This window comes from Rhipicephalus sanguineus, chromosome 11, assembly GCF_013339695.2.
Source record: "Rhipicephalus sanguineus isolate Rsan-2018 chromosome 11, BIME_Rsan_1.4, whole genome shotgun sequence".
Taxonomy (NCBI): domain Eukaryota; kingdom Metazoa; phylum Arthropoda; class Arachnida; order Ixodida; family Ixodidae; genus Rhipicephalus; species Rhipicephalus sanguineus.
In genome coordinates this window covers 89017772-89036331 of record NC_051186.1, presented here as the reverse complement: position 1 = coordinate 89036331, position 18560 = coordinate 89017772, and the positions used below count along the sequence as shown (strand labels likewise).

General features: G+C 49.0%; 1 protein-coding gene across 1 annotated transcript in view; it reads left to right on the top strand.

Moving 5' to 3' along the window:
* The first annotated feature begins 8430 nt into the window (after positions 1-8430).
* LOC119373801 (uncharacterized) overlaps positions 8431-18560 on the top strand; it is a 153635-nt gene continuing 143505 nt past the window's right edge. The window contains exon 1 of the mRNA XM_049410735.1: positions 8431-8502. Coding sequence (XP_049266692.1) covers positions 8500-8502 — 3 coding nt within the window. The 5' untranslated portion in view covers positions 8431-8499. The remainder of the gene's footprint in view (positions 8503-18560) is intronic.

Here is an 18560-nt window from a genome sequence, read left to right as displayed (position 1 = left end):
CATAGTAAGTGCACATATGAATTTATGCAGATTACCTTTTTTTGTGGACGTCCCTCTCGAATTCTCCATATACAAAGCATTCTTTAGTGGGGAAGAAAGCCCGTGCTGCATAATGTTTTCATGCACTATGACATGGATCTATCCATTCAGTTCCACTAGCACATAAATCAAGCCTTTAGCGAACCTCAGAATTAGTCAGACAGGCAAACCTGCCAGACGTACATGTTGAAATATTTTAAGGTGAGAGCCTTAGATGTCTCATGAAACGCGAAAATCAACCGACGTGTCATGCCAGCGGAGTCAGCGCGAGTGCTGCAAAGAGTCATCATCACATTATGACGTCGTGGTACCGCCACAGATAGCCATATTTTATGACGAAATCACATGACGTCACATGGTGACGACTTCACATGACGTCACTGCTTGGTCAAAGGTAGGCCGATCAAGGAGGCAATGAAAAACAACGTGAGGTGAAGAAAGCTATCCAAAGGGGACGCGGAAGTTTCACTAATCCATTTAGAAGAAAAATAAGATTCGCCTTCGATTCAAGTGAGGCTGATGCATAAGGGACTCTGTGACTTTTTTTCTTTATAATATTCTGGATGGTAATTATTTATAGATTCCCTATGCACCCTTTACTGCAGAGTAGGACTATAAAACTGTCATCTTTTACGGTATGTCGGAGCACAGCAGGGCAACACCTGAGTGCTTATTCACACAGCCGTAGAACGCTCCGCGACGTCCCCTTCACGGCATTGCATCTATCATAGTACAGCATTTCTTCTCTAGTTCCCCTACAAGATGGCGCGCCGATGGTGTTGACCGAAGCTAATAATGTCTCGCTGGCCAACAGCACGGATTCGTGCGCGTCCACTTTTCGTGCCAGCGTATATCTGGCACGTTCTTTGGTAGTAGATCACAGTGGTAACGAATCGTGCTTGGTGGGTGTCATCGGATCCCGGTGAGGTAACTTGATTACAGCCACGTCGAAACTTTTGTCATCGTCTGAGATACGTGGTCCACATCAGGGTTTTCTTTATTTCAACGTCAAGAATGAAATGAATAAAACAAAAAGTTAAGTCAGCTTCGTATTTGTGGCGTCAAGCATGAAGGAACTTCAATGTCCAGAATAAAAAAAAAGTTAACAAAAATTAAGTCATCTTTTACTTGTGGTGCTAAGCCTGAACCGACTGTGGAGCTGGCTGGCATTAATTTTTTTCTCTATATTTTTCTCTTTCTTTCTTGATCTCTTTCTTTCATTTTTTTCTCTTCTCTGTATTTTTCCTATGTCTTCTTTGTCTCTGTTTTTATTACCTTCCTTTTCTCTGCATGTATTTCTTTCTATTTCTCGCTTCCTCTTTCGTTCCATCTCTTTCTCTGTTATGCTTTACTCTCTCCTCCTCCTTTCCCTCCACCTTACCGTCTCCTCACATCTCTCCTCCTCACTTCCCTTTCCCATCCCCTTCTATCGTGCCTGGATAGCTGAGTGGTTGCCATGCTCACCTTCGGATCGTGAGTGACGGTGAAATGAACGTAATTTGGTCCTGGAGAACCCCGATCTACACATGGGTACGCTGGTTCGAATCCCGCCTCGCGAAGTAATTTTTCTCGCTGAACATTGGTGTGTTTCTCTTTCTTTCTATTTCTTTCTCTTGTTTCTCTCTGTGCTAGTTCTCCACACATCGGAGTCATTATAGTCGCACGCTGGACAAATCGGGACAGGTGTTCTAGGAGCAAAGCAGAAAATGAAGAGGAAGAAGAGGACGCGCATAGCGCTTGCTCTTCACGATGATGATAGTTTTCTCTTCGCGGATTACAACCAATGGCTGCCATAAGCAGCTGCGCTGTTAAAGTTCCGGCAGATCTCATGTAATGTGGGAACCGACTGCATGCGAAGCCGTCAGCCAGTAGCTGTCTATGTCGCAATTTGTTCCTCTGGACCCAGCATCACCAGGCGAATCGACACCTTTCTGTATATTGAATAGATGTGACCCTGTCGAGGACTTACCAGACATGTCGACTAATGGGTGGCTTGTAGTCCATCGTAACGTGGAGGCTCACGTTAGAGCACAGATGTCAGTTTTATAAAAAAGAATCGAGGCAGACACGCACTAGTGATCCCGAGACTGAAGGAAGTGCACAGCTGTGTGGCTTTCCTTATATCTCTCTAGATTTTCATTTATTTCTTAATCCCTCTCTATTTATCTCTCATCTGTCTGTTTTAGAGTGCAGCTCTTAAGCGACCGTTCCTGCGTTGAGCAGCGTCGCCGTCGCCGTTGCCGTCGTAGGCGTAACCGATAGACATGAAAAAAATGCGAGAAGGAAATACCCAGGATCGAATGGCATTTGAACCCCGGCCGTCTGCGTGGCAGTCGAGCATTCTACCTCAGAGCCACGCTGTTTTTTTTCTTTGTTCACAGCCACGCTGGTGCTTGAGACTCATTGGCGAAAGACCCTATACAGGCGTCATAGCGGTCATGGAATTGCGTTAACCTTTGTAATATAGCATGGCAGAAGAGTAAAATAACAGCCAGTCATTACACAATGGTAATTGCGCAAGGAGTGTGTGGTTTAATGCTTCCGACCTACTGCAAATTGCTCAGTCATAATACTTCATCGTCGTCAGCCACATGCAGCATCAACAAGGTGCACAATATATTTTACAGACGTGTAGCGGGTACCTCGTTTATTTGCAGAAACACGAATAATGGCGTAGTGGGCGCTGTCCTACTTCACGGAAATTGTGATTAATGGCATTGTCGATACCTTGTGGAAAGCCGAAACTTCAAGCAGAGTTGTCCTTGCTTCAACGCGAAGCTGGACTGAGAATTCGCATTAGGCAGTATCCTAATCGTCGGTTAATTTTTTTGTCTTTTTTTCTCTGTTTATTTTTATTTCTTTATTTCTATTTGTTTATTTCTCTCTATACGCCTTGTGCACCGCCTATAGAGGCGCCACTGATAGCCACCTAGCGGGCGCCGCCGACAGTACGAGCGGTAAGCCGAGCAGACGACAGCGCTTTGCACAGCTTTGCTGTGAGGAAATGAATGAAGTTCGCGGCTGCTATTTCCCCTTCGTGCGGGTGCCAGGCAACTAATTCTGCACTGGCAGCTGCAGGAAAGGCGCGGGCCTCTACGAAAGTAGACTTGTGCACGATGTTTGTCATGAACGAGCGCTTAACTAAGCGCACGTCGCCGATTTCGAACGACGGCATGAAAGCCTGGCGCCGACGGTTCGTGCGTGACAGAGCGCGCGCATCAAAAAAACAAGCATAAAAAGGCGCCGGAAGCGCGCCCGCGCGCCTCTTACCCTCTCCGCAGAAGACGCCACCGACACAGCCAACGAACGCGAAAGATCGGCATATTCGAGAAAGCAAAGCCAGCAAAGCCGAGCCAGCGGCCCCGTCTGATTCCGCAGAAGAATCGGTGAGAGGATCTCGCCCTTTCTCTAGCTTTCGCTGTGCTACGCACAGACGAATCATACGCACCTTCCCGAACCCAGGCGTGAGCAGATACAGGCAATGCAAGCGCAGCAAGCGCGCGGGGGCAGAGTCAGTCAGTGAGGAGTTAGTCGGCGATGAAGTTATGTCGTTCTAGTGATAGCATCCTTCGCTCGACCGCAGAAAACGTGTTGTTTGATGATCTATGGTGCGATCTTGTACGCGTTTCAAAATAACCACGGAGGCGTGGCATTACATCCAGCCGCACGTGACCGCACATGCCGCACGCGAATGGCCCATTTGAACCGCGACAGACGTCACGGCTCTGCATTGACCAATCGCGTGCGGTCACGTGCGGCTGGTTGTCATGCCACGCCTCCGTGTTTATTTTGTAACGCGTACAAGATCGCACAGTATCAAGAGATGACAGTGACAAGTTTTGAAGAGGGTTGCCGAGAAGACACGTGATGACCGACTGCGGAGGAGAACGAACGTCCGCGTGGAGTGAATCGTCATGCCGGTGAATATCGAAGGTGCGTCGCGCAGACCAGCGTAACAAGATCCAGCTATGAGGTGCAGCTCGTGGTGAACATCCGCTTTGTTTTGTTTACAAGGGTGACGTCTCAATCACTTCTTGTTCTTTCTGAAGTCAACTATTGCTGCATTTCTGTTTCCGTAAATAATAAATATAGAACTTAGCTTGTAATAGCGCGGTACATGTACCGCGCTAGTACAAGCTAAGTTCATGGATGGCCAACTCGACCGAACTACAACACTTCTGAAATATAGAACGTTTGAGCGAAGTGCCCTGCACGGCGGTCGAACCGAACCAACGCATGCTCAGGCTGATAACTTTGGTCGTCTACCAGTGTCAACATGATCGAGTGCATCCAGCGAGCACCGATATGGCAGAACGAAAGCATTCGAACAAGAAGCGACGTGTTAACCCGCACAATGACGAAGCGGCTCGTCTTTGCCAACGAACAGCGGCGATCCATTGCTTCCGTCGCTCTTGCTCAGGAGGCCTTGCGGTAAGTGAGTAAAACCGTGTTCCGGGCGCGTTTTTTAGGTGTTTGAGCACTCCACTCCACAGCAATTGTTATTCGACATCCCTTGAAGTTTCGGCCACCACACATACGACGAACGTTGCTTATTTCACTACGTAAACGCGAACAACGCGGATACACACGTACAACGACGAAGGAAACCACGGCGGCCGTGTGCTTGCTTTCCTGAGAGCAATGATTGAGTTCGCCGCCTATGGCGCTTCCGTCGGCGCGCACTAGGCGTATATCTCTAGCTATTTATTTCTTTTTTCTATCTTTCTTCCATGTCTTTCCTTTCTTCTCTCTCACTCTCTCTCTTTCTCGCCTGGTTACTCTTTGTTTCTATCTTTTGCATGCTATATTTGTTTTTCTCCTTCTGCATTTCTTTCTATTTCTTTCAATCTTTTTCTTTTAGTGCTACAATTTACTCTCTCCCCTCTTTTTTCCATTCTCACCCTCCCTTCCCTTTCCCACACCCTTGCTATGGTACACAATACAAGACTGTGCTATGCTCTGCTAGCGTGCCTTGATAGCCGAGTGGCCACCACGCTCGCCTAGGATAATGGGTACGCGGGTTCGAATCCGACCTCGTGAAAAAACTTTTTCGCCAGGAATTTCTCTTTTTCTCTTTCTACCACTTTTCGTCTTTCTCTCCCTCTGTTCTCGTCGGCGCGCGTGTACTGGGAGCGAAGCAGAAGGCGACGAATATGAAGAAGAAGAGGATGAAGAGAGTGCGTGCCTGTTCGTGATGATCATTTGTTGTCGCGCGCCACGGACCTCGGTTTGAACAGCTCCAGCGTTTTTTATTGACATAATGTAAAAGGAGATGTTGGCGCACAAATAAGGCGCCGGCTGCTCCTTAGCCCTTCAGTGTAGATCGAGCATACAACATGGAAATAGCATACAAACAGCAGTACATGTAAAATAAGCACACGAGCACACGTATGGAAAAGCACACTCCCACACACGTATCAAACACCACCATCGCAACGCAAAAGGAAATGTTCGAAAGGCAATTAATAATGTCTGTGATAATGCCGCTGGTCAGCTATAAACTGAATCGGCACATTCGGGCAACATACCAATCAACATTTCTGGTCATTATGGGGATGAATCCATACACGTGAGCAACATAACAGTCAACACATAGGAGACCTCAGAGAAAGAGAGAGAGAGAGATAAAGCTCTTTAATGAAAAACAGAGAATTCTGCCAGCGTACCTAAAGGCGCCTACATGCTACTCTGTATAGGGGAGGGGAGTGAGGACAGAAAGGACCTCAGCACACACATATAATATATATCAGTGTTGCGGAGTTGCCACTCCGGAATCATTCCACATTTTCGCGACCCCGGAATGGAATGGGGACAACGCTTGGAGGAATGTAATGGGAATGGAATTTAGCGCCTTTTGCACGGAATGGAATGGGAATTGAATTATGCCTTTCTTCCGAAAATAGAGCATGTTTTCGTCTACGTGCTGTTTTTTTTTTCAAACTTCAAACACTTGTGAGTCAGAGCCTCGAAATTAACAATGATGCAGTATTTTAAAATTGGCTTGGCTGATTACAAGCACGGTACATTTATAAGCAACGCGCCTACTACAAACCGAGACATAAGTTAGTGTACAATCAAATGCATTGTCCCAGCAGATACTGAAGGGAGGAACACATTATCCCTGCGCGTTGGTTCCCATTGATACCCCCATACGAAAGTGACGAATACTCTATGCATAGCCTGATATTTATCTCACGAGCAGTTTAGTACGCGACACACGTAAATATCCTTTGCGATAAGGAAGACATTGGTTACCTGCGCACACGCGGAGACAGAAAGTTCTCCTCACCACATCCATGCTTGCGAGGTGCGCTTGACAAGCGTTAGTGCTGACGAGTAGTGCGGCCCAGTGTTCCTTATTCGATGCAAAGGCACAAGGTGCCCGAGCGGTGCACTGTTCCAACTAATACCAGCAGATCGAGAAGGTTTTGTTCCCCATTAACCAAATGTTAGTTTTGTCCATAATCACGACCGCTCCAGACGCGTGGCAATACTGCTTAGTCTTCTTGAACACCGCTTTTGTCAGCATCACAATGGGATATTTCGTCATTTTAACGGTAATACATTAAGCTTAAATAATATAAAACATCGCCATTCATTCAAACATGCTTGCCATGCAAATGCTATAGGCAGCGGGACAACTGCCCCTATAGGAATGAGTGGCGTGGTTGTATTCCACGAGATATATCACAAAGCTACTGTCCCTCGACCATAGTAACGTGTTTTGCGTACTTTTGCAGTTCTTAATGCATCTGATGACATCAGCTTTTTGGGGCGTTCATTCTTAAATCGATCAAACTACCAAGGTGTCTTTCCTACGCTGAGGAATTACGGAATGGCATTGGACTGCCTGACCATTCCCGGAGTGGGAATGGGCTAAGCTTTTTCATTCCGAGGAATTGAAACGAATGGAATTGAGACAAGTTATAATTCCCCGGAATGGAATTGGAATGGAGGCGCCCATTCAGCAACACTGATAGGTATCATGTAATGATACACACAATAAGTAGGAGATATATATAATAATTGACTTAATGTAATATGAACATAAATTTCTTAATAATTGCCAGGAATGCCGCTCTCTTCTAAAAAGGGTTTTAACGTTTTCAAAGGGTACATCTGTAAACCTCTGGTTGGTGACAAGCCCAGAAGTTTTTTCATACTCAGTGGTCTGCGGTCTAGTGTCATTAATTCCGATTTTAAACGGCGTCTCGGTGTGTCATGATGTGGGCAGTCCATAAGTAGGTGACATACATCTTCATCTGCCAATCCACATTCACATTCGGGGGCTTCAGTTCTGCGAATTCTGTGTAAAAAATGTTTCATGTATGCGGTGGCTAGCCTTAACCGATGAATAAGTGTTTGCATGATTCTATCTAGACATAGCGTAATTTTGAATTCAATGTGCGGTTCAATATGGTATGTATCACAACTCTTTGAACTTTGGTCAAACCAAAAAAATATTACTCATTCGGAGAGATGTTGCCTTTATGATACCGCACAATGCATTTTTAGAAATATGCAGATAAACCGTAACATCCTTGGGAAGTGCTTGTCGTGACGCTTGAAAGGCAGCTGGGTTACCAGGAATATTACAATGTCCAGGTATCCACTGGACTTTTGTCTCATGTTTCGACTGTCTTGCTTTTTTCAGCTCTTTAAGTGTTTCGTATGTTGTACTATCACTGATTACTGTCGGGTTTGTGCTGGAGAGTGATATAACGGAGCCTGTGAATCACTAAAACGAAGTGCACTCTACGGTGCGATGATGGGCAAATCATGAGAAGTGGTCGTTGGCGTGTTCCTCAGAGATCGAGCAGACTTGCTGAGACATAGGAGTAAATATACAATGCCTATGAAATCCTTATAAATACGCATAGCCAACACTTCAAGCACAATTGTTGTAGCCCTGATATCACGCGATATGAATGTGAGGCGCGCCGTAATGGAGGGCTCCGGAAATTTCGAAACGAAAACCTGGTGCTCTTGAACGTGCACTCACATTGCGCAGTGGACGGCCTCTAGCATTTCACCTCCATTTAAATGTCACCGCCGCGGCCAGGAAGTTAGGTATCATTACTATATAAATTTATATAGTGGTGGCAAGTTGACAGGCAGTGAGGCGACGATAAGGGTCTTGGTGCGTCTAGCTGATTATTAACTTTCTGCTTGCCTATGACCGTGTATGCAGTAGAGTATGAAAGGCATCTGAAACATTTCTTTCAATTGGCGATCAATGAGCAAAAACAAACGATGTCATCATGTCTCTGCCCTTATTGATGTGCGGCAATGTTCCCACCAAGCACATTCGTCGCACAAAATATTCGAATTGAAGTTCAATTGCGAAAATGACCCTTATGTTTCCTGTGTTTTCTAGGTCCTGTATTTTTGCGAAGGAGAGACTTCTTTATTACAGTCACGTTTATCATTGCGCAGTGATGAAGGTGGAACCTGCTGTGCATGGTTCGTATATTTAACTTTTCATAACGTTAGAAAGCGTTTGGCTTGCTCTGTTTATATCCGCCTTTCTAACTTGAATGGCGACCAGATATTCCTGCATTATCTATGCCCTCTAACTTTCCTGAACTTGTGGGGGTGCTATCATTCCCTGTAAAGTCGTTTTCGTCTCTTGGCGCACGCGTGTCCGGCGGATCGGCGTAGTTAGCATACACGCCGCCGTTCGAGATATGGTGCTACTCCTGCGGTGGTGGTGCCCTATCTTCGAGGTTGGCGGGCGCCTGGGGAACAGCAATCGCTCTCCTATGGAATTTGGCAATGTCCGTGGACTGTCGCTTCTTGCGGGAGGCTCGTGGCAATGATTCCGCAACTCGGCATCACGGACTCCCGTGGTGAGGCGAACGTCGGCGACGCCGCATGCGCGGTGCATTTCGTGTGTTATATTGGCGTTCCATTGAGTTATTTCTCATAATAAAGCACTTCTTTTATAGATAGGGCTGGCGAGCTCAGAATTGCAAAAGTTACAAATAAATTTTCGTGTGTTCGTTACCCACTGCGTCCGCGTGTTCCATGAGCGGTTCCATGATCATATCGTGTTCTGAGTTATGAAGCACGAACAATTAATTATATTAAGTGCCTACACAAAATGCTGAAGAACATTGCAAAGAAAGCGCCGATTCCACCCGAAAACAGCGTTGTGGGGAAGGCCGCAACCTACAATGAAGGTCTACGCTTAAGCGTCGCTTATAACTCCGTGAACTCCGCTGATCACTCACCTTCACAAATTGGAATAACATTGAAATGTAAATGCTAAGCTTTTCTTAGCGAACCAAAAGCACTTTGAAGACTATCGATCTGTCTATCTAGACGCCAACGTCTGGGCCCTCTCGTGGTCGCCTGGTTGGTGAAAACCAAAGCTGGCACAGCAGAGCATGAGTGTATGATGGACACGATTAATAGGTCTTGACATGAATAACGTAAAATGCATGCCGCGCACGTCATGAAACCCTTTCCCTCGTTCACGTGTGGCACACACCGGCATACCTCACCCTGTGGAATGCGAAACTGTCACTTCTAGAGCAGCAGCGCGAGGCTGTTGCCGTCAGGCTACTTTTATTTATCAACCAACGTCATTAAACTGCGTTACGTACGCATGCGTTATGTACTAGCAAGCCTGGTACTGCCACGCCCACTTCTTGTCTTGTTTTGATGTATTCGGATTTGACCGGCAGGGACGGTTATCAACGCTCGACGCTGTCCGCGAAGTAGTGTTCTAGAAGCGTCGCGATTGTAGTAGATCGGTTTGTTAAGATTGCGCCCCGCACGCGAATGTTCCAGTTTTGTCTAGAGATAACGCCGCCACCAGCGATATTGCTGGAAAGTTCGATAGCGCCTGTATAAAAGCCGACGCGCTTGATCGCTTGTCAGTTGATCGACGGACGACGCCCTGTTCGCCGCTATCATTGTACAGCGTGCATTGCTGTAGTTCTAGTTCTCATTTTCCGGCCACAAGTTCGGCCAAATAAACAGTTTCATCCTACAAACGCCGACTGCTGTGTTTGTCGACGTCACGACCACGTGACATGGTATAAAGCTGCGTATGTTGCACAGCGCGAGCAAAACACATGTTCGCGTGGAGATCGCCTCTAATTCTTCCCATAGGCCTGACTGGCTGCCCAGGCGGCGCTGCGAAAACGGTGCTAAAAAGCGCCCCCTACGATAAGTTTTTTTGGTTTCGGGTAGTCAGACTGGCGGCCGCATGCAGCACTAAGCTCAGATGCGCAATGGAGCCGCCGCTGTCGGTTGTGCTGCGCTTTGGATCTCGGCCAATTTCTGGCGTGGCTATGTTCTTCAAGCCAAGCAATCTGCGTAAGCAAGAAGCTCGTCAACGTCAAGTATGTTTACGGCGTGCAGGAGATTGAAGGAACCATTTCGGCGCGCTGCAACTCGCAAGTGCAGCGAATCTCATACAACGTTGAACTCGAGTTAAGTTTTACGAGGCATGCTCGCGCGATTAACGACAGTGCATAAACGAAAAGATTGCTGCTAAGAAAGCCGAAATGATTTGCATTACACGACGAAACGGAATCAAGAAAGGTCCAGTGACGAAGGCTAGCCGTCGGCGGCCCGAATGAGCGCATTCGCGCCGTGTGCCGTTTTCTGCCGCATTCAGTCGCAAACACACTTTTTCCCCCATGCACGGTCGTAATTTTCAACATTTGCTTCTAGGGAATTCGTCAAATTCTGTGAGCGTGCGGTGGCGGTCGAGAAGCGACGGCGCGCAATGTTTACAGCCGGCTGTAAGCTGCCGGAAAAATCGTAGGCACATACGTAGGGTGACTAATGGCATCGTTTTTCTCGTTTCCCACGAAATGCCGGCTCGTGATCGCCGTCGGCAGCCACGGCGTGCCGTCTGGACTGCACACAGGGAATATATACATATATAAACGCGTGCACGCGCGTACGAAAAGTAATCAGCACGTTGCGTTGCAAACCACGTTTTGCTCGCGTACTCACTTCACGCGTCGGACTGCACGTATCCAGCGGTTCCGTTGCTCCACTTCGTACGGCTTTCAGGGGAACCAGTAAAACCGCACATTAGGATCCTTACCCCCACTTTCGAGGCAATTAACCACGCAACAATAACGGCGGCGACCGCGCGCTGCTCAGAGCCGTCGCCCGGACCAACTGCTTTCGGCACGGTTTGTTGAAGCAGGGATCGCTCGTCAAACATCTCAGACTCTGAAGGCATAGCGGACAAGTTCCTGCGTACGTTTTAAGCACATTTTGAGCCTGAAAACTAGGCGCAAAATTAAGTAAAACGCTCAAAGCAACTGAGAACTGCGTAACTCGCCGGTCGGCGTCCATTTTTGACTAGCCCAAGCAACTTCGGCGCACGCCGCCAGTCTCCGCCACAGTACTCAAAACTCCAGCGCGTCAGCTCTATCCCATATCACCCGTTACAACCTCATTTGTGGTCTTCCTGTGAGCACCTAACGCGAGGCGTCCAACAGTCTTTTTATTTACATCCGTTCCCGATTGCACCTCTGCCCTCATGCACACCACTGAGTTCCCAAAAGTAAGCCCCGGAACCATTACACCTTTCCACAGGCCTCGAAGCACCTCGTACCTATAGTATCCCCATAACGCTCTGTGTTTCATTATTGCAGCATTCCTCTTTCCTTTTGCTCCCGAGGCTTCTTCCTGTACCTCCATGTATCTATCACTCTCATTCACCATTACTCCGAGGTACTTGTATTCGCTTACCCTCGAGATTTCATGGCCTTGTATTGACACCGTCTGATCACAGGGTTCATTGAATACCATCAATCCACACTTCGTTACACTAAATCCTAATCCAAGAGCTTACCTTCCATTCCACATATATCTGCCAACCGCTCTATATCATCTCGACTGTCCGCAAATAAGGCGATATCGTCCGCATAAAATAAACCTGGAAGCTTCTGCTCAATCATCGCGCCAGCCTGTTTGTGTGACAGATTGAAACCAGTGTTGCTACACACCACTGAGTTCCCAAAAGTAAGCCCCGGAACCATTACACCTTTCCACAGGCCTCGAAGCACCTCGTACCTATAGTATCCCCATAACGCTCTGTGCGTCATTATTGCAGCATTCCTCTTTCCTTTTGCTCCCGAGGCTTTTTCCTGTACCTCCATGTGTCTATCACTCTCATTCACCATTACTCCGAGGTACCTGTATTCGCTTACCCTCGAGATTTCATGGCCTTGTATTGACACCGTCTGATCACAGGGTTCATTGAATACCATCAATCCACACTTCGTTACACTAAATCCTAATCCAAGAGCTTACCTTCCATTCCACATATATCTGCCAACCGCTCTATATCATCTCGACTGTCCGCAAATAAGGCGATATCGTCGGCATAAAATAAACCTGGAAGCTTCTGCTCAATCATCGCGCCAGCCTGTTTCTGTGACAGATTGAAACCAGTGTTGCTACCTTCTAGTGCTTTTTCCATACTCACCATGTACCGCATCAATAACAGCGGGGACAAAGGACATCCCTGTCTCAGCCCGTTGCTAATATCAACGTTCTGTTTGCTACTTATTCCTTCCAATTCTATGCAAGCTGTATTTTCTCGGTATATGTCCCTCAGAAGCTGTATACAGTCGTCGCTTATGGCCATTTCTTTCAATATATCCCACAAAATTTCCTCATTAACGTTGTCGTATGTCCCAGTGATGTCTAGAAAAGCCACGTACAAGGGCGTATTTTCTATTTTAGATATTTCTATACACTCAGTGAGAACAAACAGGTTATCATCTAACCGTCTGTCGACTCGAAATTCATTCTGAAGTTCTCCCAAAATATCGTTATCTTCTGCCCATGTTTCTATTATAAGGAACCGCTTTATTTCGAGTCGAGCTCGAGCTGACACACACTGATGATGATATATACAGATGAGGAAGTTGTACAAATGATGATGATATGTCCAGTTGACAAAGAAGAATCAGTGACCGCGCTCACACTAATTCCCTCTCGCGCTGGATGCGGCCGCCTGGCCGCGCGACAGTATTAGGAGGTACGTTGTGTATATGGCTTCAACCGAGAAACATGCACGATTTCTGTCCCACCGCCACGGTGATCGGAAGGACGTCTGAGCGGTGAAACACGGTAATTACCGGGGGATGTTTGCTCAATGAATGTGTAAGGTCCAATAAAGCGACTCATGAATTTTTCGCATAAGCCGGAAACGCGCACCGGAGTCCAAAGAAGAACTTCGTCGCCAGGGGTGAAAGCGACAGCACGGTGAGTCGTAGCGAGACTTCCGAGCTTCCTGGGAGATGCCGTTGGTAATGCGGGCAAGGTGACGGCAGTGTGCAAGGCGAGGGAGAAATTGTTCGGATTGTAAAGGTGTTTATTGACGGCGGGATTGACGGCGACGATGCACAATGACGGCAGTCACGACAGAGCGCAGACTCTCAGGAGCAAGAGCATGAGGGGCGTACTCTCCGAGAAGAGGCGAAGAGGGTGACCCACTAGAACGCGCTCGAGAGGACGGCCCATTACAGCATTCCAACGCTTCTCTACAATTACCCCGGGTGCGAAAAGGGAGCCGCCCGGCGACCTAACAGCTGGTCACTATGAGCGGGTCATGGTAGGGCTTGAGGTGCTCCACGTTTACAATGTTGCGCCCTCGACAGCGCATGTCCGAAGATGGTTCAATGGGTTCAATGAGGTAGTTGACCGGCGACGCGCGTTCGATGACACGATAGGGGCCTTCGTATTTCGGCAGCAATTTTGAAGAGAGGCCACTTGCTGTAGTAGGGACCGAGAGCCATACGAGCGCTCCAGTGAGGAAGGTGGGCACAGAATGGTGGTCCCATCACGAATGCTCTTCCGCAGCTCTTGTTCATGCGTCGTAAATGTCTTGGAAAGCTCGCGACACTCTTCAGCAAGCCTGGCTGTGTCAGAAATAGGCGCATACTCAAATGTATCCGGCTTGTACGGAAGTATCGTGTCGATCGTGTGCGACGGGTGCCTTCCGTACAGTAAGAAGATGAGCGAAAAACCAGTAGTGCTCTGAGGGGCGGTGGTATAGGCGTAGGTGACGAACGGCAGAATGGCATCGCAATTGGTGTGATCGGCGGCGACGCATATTGAGAGCACGTCACCGAACGTGCGGTTAAAGCGTTCAGTTAAGCCATTCGTCTGCAGGTAGTAAGCAGCAGTTTTGCTGTGAACAACATTGCACTCTTTGAGGGTGGCTTCGACGACTTCCGACAGGAAGACATGGCCTCGATCGCTGAGCAGCTCCTGGGGTGGACCGTGGCGCAGCATGAATCGGTGTAGTAGTAAGGAGGCTACATCGCGCGCTGTAGCCGCTGGGAGGGCGGTGGTTTCGGCGTATCGCGTTAGATGGTCAACAGCGACGATGGCCCAGCGGTTACCAACCGAAGTCAGAGGAAGTGGTCCATACAAATCGATGCCCACGCGCCCATACGGACGGTTATGGCAAGGTAATGGTTGTAGACCTGCTGGCGACACGTGCGTTGCAGGTTTTCGGCGTTGGCAATCGAGGCAGGAGCGAACGAACTTCTGCACGTAGCGGTACATCCTTCGCCAGAAGTATTGTTGTCGAATCTGGTGGTAAGTTTTGGATACCCCAGAGTGCGCGCATTACGGGTCAGATTGGAAGGCCTCGCATATTTCATAACGCGGACTGCGGGGTATCACTAGTAGCCATTGGCGGCCGTCGGCGTTTTAATTGCGTCGCTGCAGTAGGTCGTCACCAATGGCGAAATGGTGGGCTTGACGACGCAACGCGCGAGTGGATGGTGTTGCCAACGGATCAGTGAGCAAGTCGATGAGCGAGGTGATCCATTTATCCTTGCGCTGTTCGGTAGCGATGGTGTGAACGTCGATTGAAGCAACAGCTATGTGAGATACTGAGCAGGGGGCGTTGTCGTCAGGCCAGGGAGAGCGCGAGAGGGCGCCGGCGTCAGCATGCTGGCGTCCGTTGAGGTACAGCACGCTGTTGTCGTAGTCTGGCAGGCGAAGTGCCTAGCGGGCGAGACGGCCTGAGGGATCCTTCAATGACGACAGCCAGCATAGTGCATGATGGTCGGTGACGACATCAAATGGACGACCATACGAATAAAGTCAGGGCTTTGTAAGGGCCCGGATCCTCGCCAGGAACTCTTTTTCTGTGACAGTGTAATTGGTCTCGGCTCTAGTAAGCGTACGGCTTGCTTATGACACAACATATTTGGGGAACCCTGGTTTGCACTGAGCAAGGACAGCGCCGAGGCCTACACCCCTGGCGTCCGTGTGTACCTCCGTTGGGGCCGTAGGATCGTAGTGGCGTAGTATGGGATGAAATGTCAACAGACGACGGAGCTTTGCGAACGCGTCGTCGCACTCGGACGACCACGAATTTAGGGGTCCGTTACTTCGAAGGAGCTTCGTTAGCGGCGTTATGGTGGTGGCAAAGTTTCGTATGAAGCGTCGAAAGTACGAACACAGTCCAACGAAACTGCGCAGTTCTTTGACGGACGTAGGTTTGGGAAATTCGGCCACGGCCCGGAGCTTGGACCGGATCGGGAAGGATTCCGTCCTTGGAAACGACGTAGCCGAGGATTGTCAGCTGCCGTGCTGCAAATCGGCAATTCTTCAGATTCAGTTGGAGGCCGGCGTTGCGCAAACGCGTCGAAACATGCCGCAGACGTTGGAGGTGCGTGGAGAAGTCCGGAGCAAAAACCACGACGTTGTCCAGGTAACACAAGCACGTGTGCCATTTCAAGTGGCGCAGAACAGGTGTCCATCATGCGCTCGAAGGTTGCAGGCGCATTACACAGACCAAACGGCATGACGTTGAACTCGTACAAGTCGTCGGGCGTGACAAAGGCTGTCTCTGGTCGAGCGTCATCCGCCATGGGTACTTGCCAGTGCCCCGAGCGCAAATCAAGAGATGAAAAGAATTCGGCTCCTTGCAGGCTGTCAATCGCGTCGTCGATTCGCGGCAGCGGATAAACATCCTTGCGAGTGATCTTGTTGAGCCGTCGGTAGTCCACACAGACCGCACAGAACCGCCCTTCTTCGCAACGAGAACAACGGGAGACGCCCGTTAACGTCCCAATAACGTCCCGTCGAAGCATATCGTCGACTTGCTCGTTAACGACCTGACGTTCTGCGGGAGACACGCGACATGGACATTGCCGCAGTGGTGGTTGGGCGCCAGTGTCGATGCGATGCAAAACGGCGGAAGTGCGGCCGAGAGATGTTTGCCCGACATCGAAAGAAGAACGAAATTCTTCCAGCAGACACAAAAGTAGGGAACGCTCGACCGATGTGAGGTTGTCAGCAATGGAGGACCCAAACACATCAGAAGGCGACGAATCAGACGTGGAAACAGCACTGAGCGTACGGGAACTGGGAGAGTGCGTGTCATCGGGTGTGTCCATAACTTGTGTGTCTTCGAGGTGTTCCACTCTACCGAGACATTCCCCTCGCACCAACGTAACATTGTATGGAGATAGGTTGTTAACAAAAATAGCGGTGCTGCCCTGAGTGACTTGGGTGGTCGCGAAAGGTACCAGCAAGGCTTTCCTTGTGGAAACGTTGTCAGATGGCGAAATGAGTGCAATGGTGTTGGAGAGACCGGCGCAGTCGACTGACACAGCCGTCGACGAGTTTTGAGGTACTTTGGTATTGTCTTTGACGAGGATCTTGCTCGATACTAATGAAGTGTCTGCTGGCCTCAAATCTGAGAACAGGGAGAGTTCGATTTCGGCTGGTGCACAATGAATTACGGCGTCGTGGTGGGAGAGAAAATCCCATCCCAGGATGACGTCACGAGAGCATGCAGCAATTGTAATGAATTCGACGTCATACAGAACGTCCTGAATGACGACGCGAGCTGTGCATATTGCTGAAGGATGAATAGTCTGGAAGCTGGCTGTACGGAGAGACATCCCAGAAAATGGCGTCCTCACTTTTCGTAGTAATCGGCTCAATTTTTGGTCCATAACGGATACGGCGGCTCCAGTGTCGACAAGGGCAGATGCAGGAACACCGTCAACAAGCACGTCCATCACGTTCGCTGGGCTTCGCTGAGGGCTTTCGCAGTTCGATAGCATCGCAGTTCGGCCCTTGCCTCGTGGACTGCGACGAGTAGTTTTCCTGGTCGCGTGCGACCGAACGTGGGCGCATCGGCGACAGTGAGCGACGTCGTGGAGACGGAGAGCGCCGAGTAGATGGAGCTTGGCGTGACGACGGTGACAGAGGCGTAGGTGGGGCGTAAAATGTGCGGTTTGACTGGCTGGTGGCGGGCGACACGACTTGAGGCGGCTAGACGCGATTCTCACTTACTTCTCTCGAATCCCGCCTAGCGCTCGTCTCGTGTTTATGTTGCTTTCTTGTGTCCCCGTAATTTTTGCGCTACATGCTCTACGATGAATTCTTACAAACTCGCCCAGATTTCCGTTCTCGTATGCAATAACGCGCCACGTGGCCGGCGTAACCGCATGCGAAGCATATGGGGCGGTTGTCGGAAGTGCGCCATCGGTTTGCTGGACCAAGGCCCGCCCATGGCGCAGGACGTGATTGACGTGGTAGCGACTGATATGACTGCATCGTGGGCAGCGGTCGTGGCCTCTGCATGACATCGGCGTAGGTAGCCGGCACAGCCGCTTCGAAGGACTGATGTCTAGCGGCGGCTTCGGCATAACTGTGTGGGGATGCCGTATGTATTACTGGGGACGTCCTTGCGACAACTTGGGCATAACTCAGTGGTGCAGGAGCCGGATGGTGCTGGTGGTACTCAGGCATGACCTCCGCGATTTCCTGCGCAGTGAAGAAAAGAGTGGTTGACGGCTGTTGAACGTACTGAGGTTGAGCAAAGTCCAGCACAGATAACTGGCGCGCGATTTCCTCGCGCACGAATGACTTCACCTCTGCTAGCAAGGCGGAGTGGTCGGATATGGTCGACAAGCGAGCGAGCTCGGCGTCGCGGGATGTAGAGCGACGGGTAGTGATGCAGAACTATCGATGGTACTATCGATACTATCGATAGCTGAGACACTATCGAATTATCGGTGGTGAAAAATACTATCGATAGCGCTATCGATAGTAAAAAATTCGATGGCATTATCGATAGTAAAATATTAACAGCGCGAACTCACTGCAGAATAAGCTTGGTTCACCGTACACGTGGTACATAGTGCAGCCGGAGGAGCAGACTGAATGGCAAGAACGTTGACATGATTGTGTTCTTCACCAGAGTACTTTGCTGACACATGACCATAAAGTCAGACTGTTCAGCGGTAGCGGAAAGGAAGGCGTTACATGTGGTGGGACTGCGCAGCTTCAAATTATATTGCATTTTATGACTTCAAAATAAAAAAATACAAAGAAGTTAATTCTAAGGTGTAACTGGCTACATTTGGATACAAATTTATTGATAGACATATTGCGCCATTTTCACTGCGGAAATATTTTCTCTGCCAGAAACTGCTCATAAATTAAGCGAAGCCGGTAGCAGGCTATCACAAATATTTTGGCAATATGGAAAGCCAGCAACA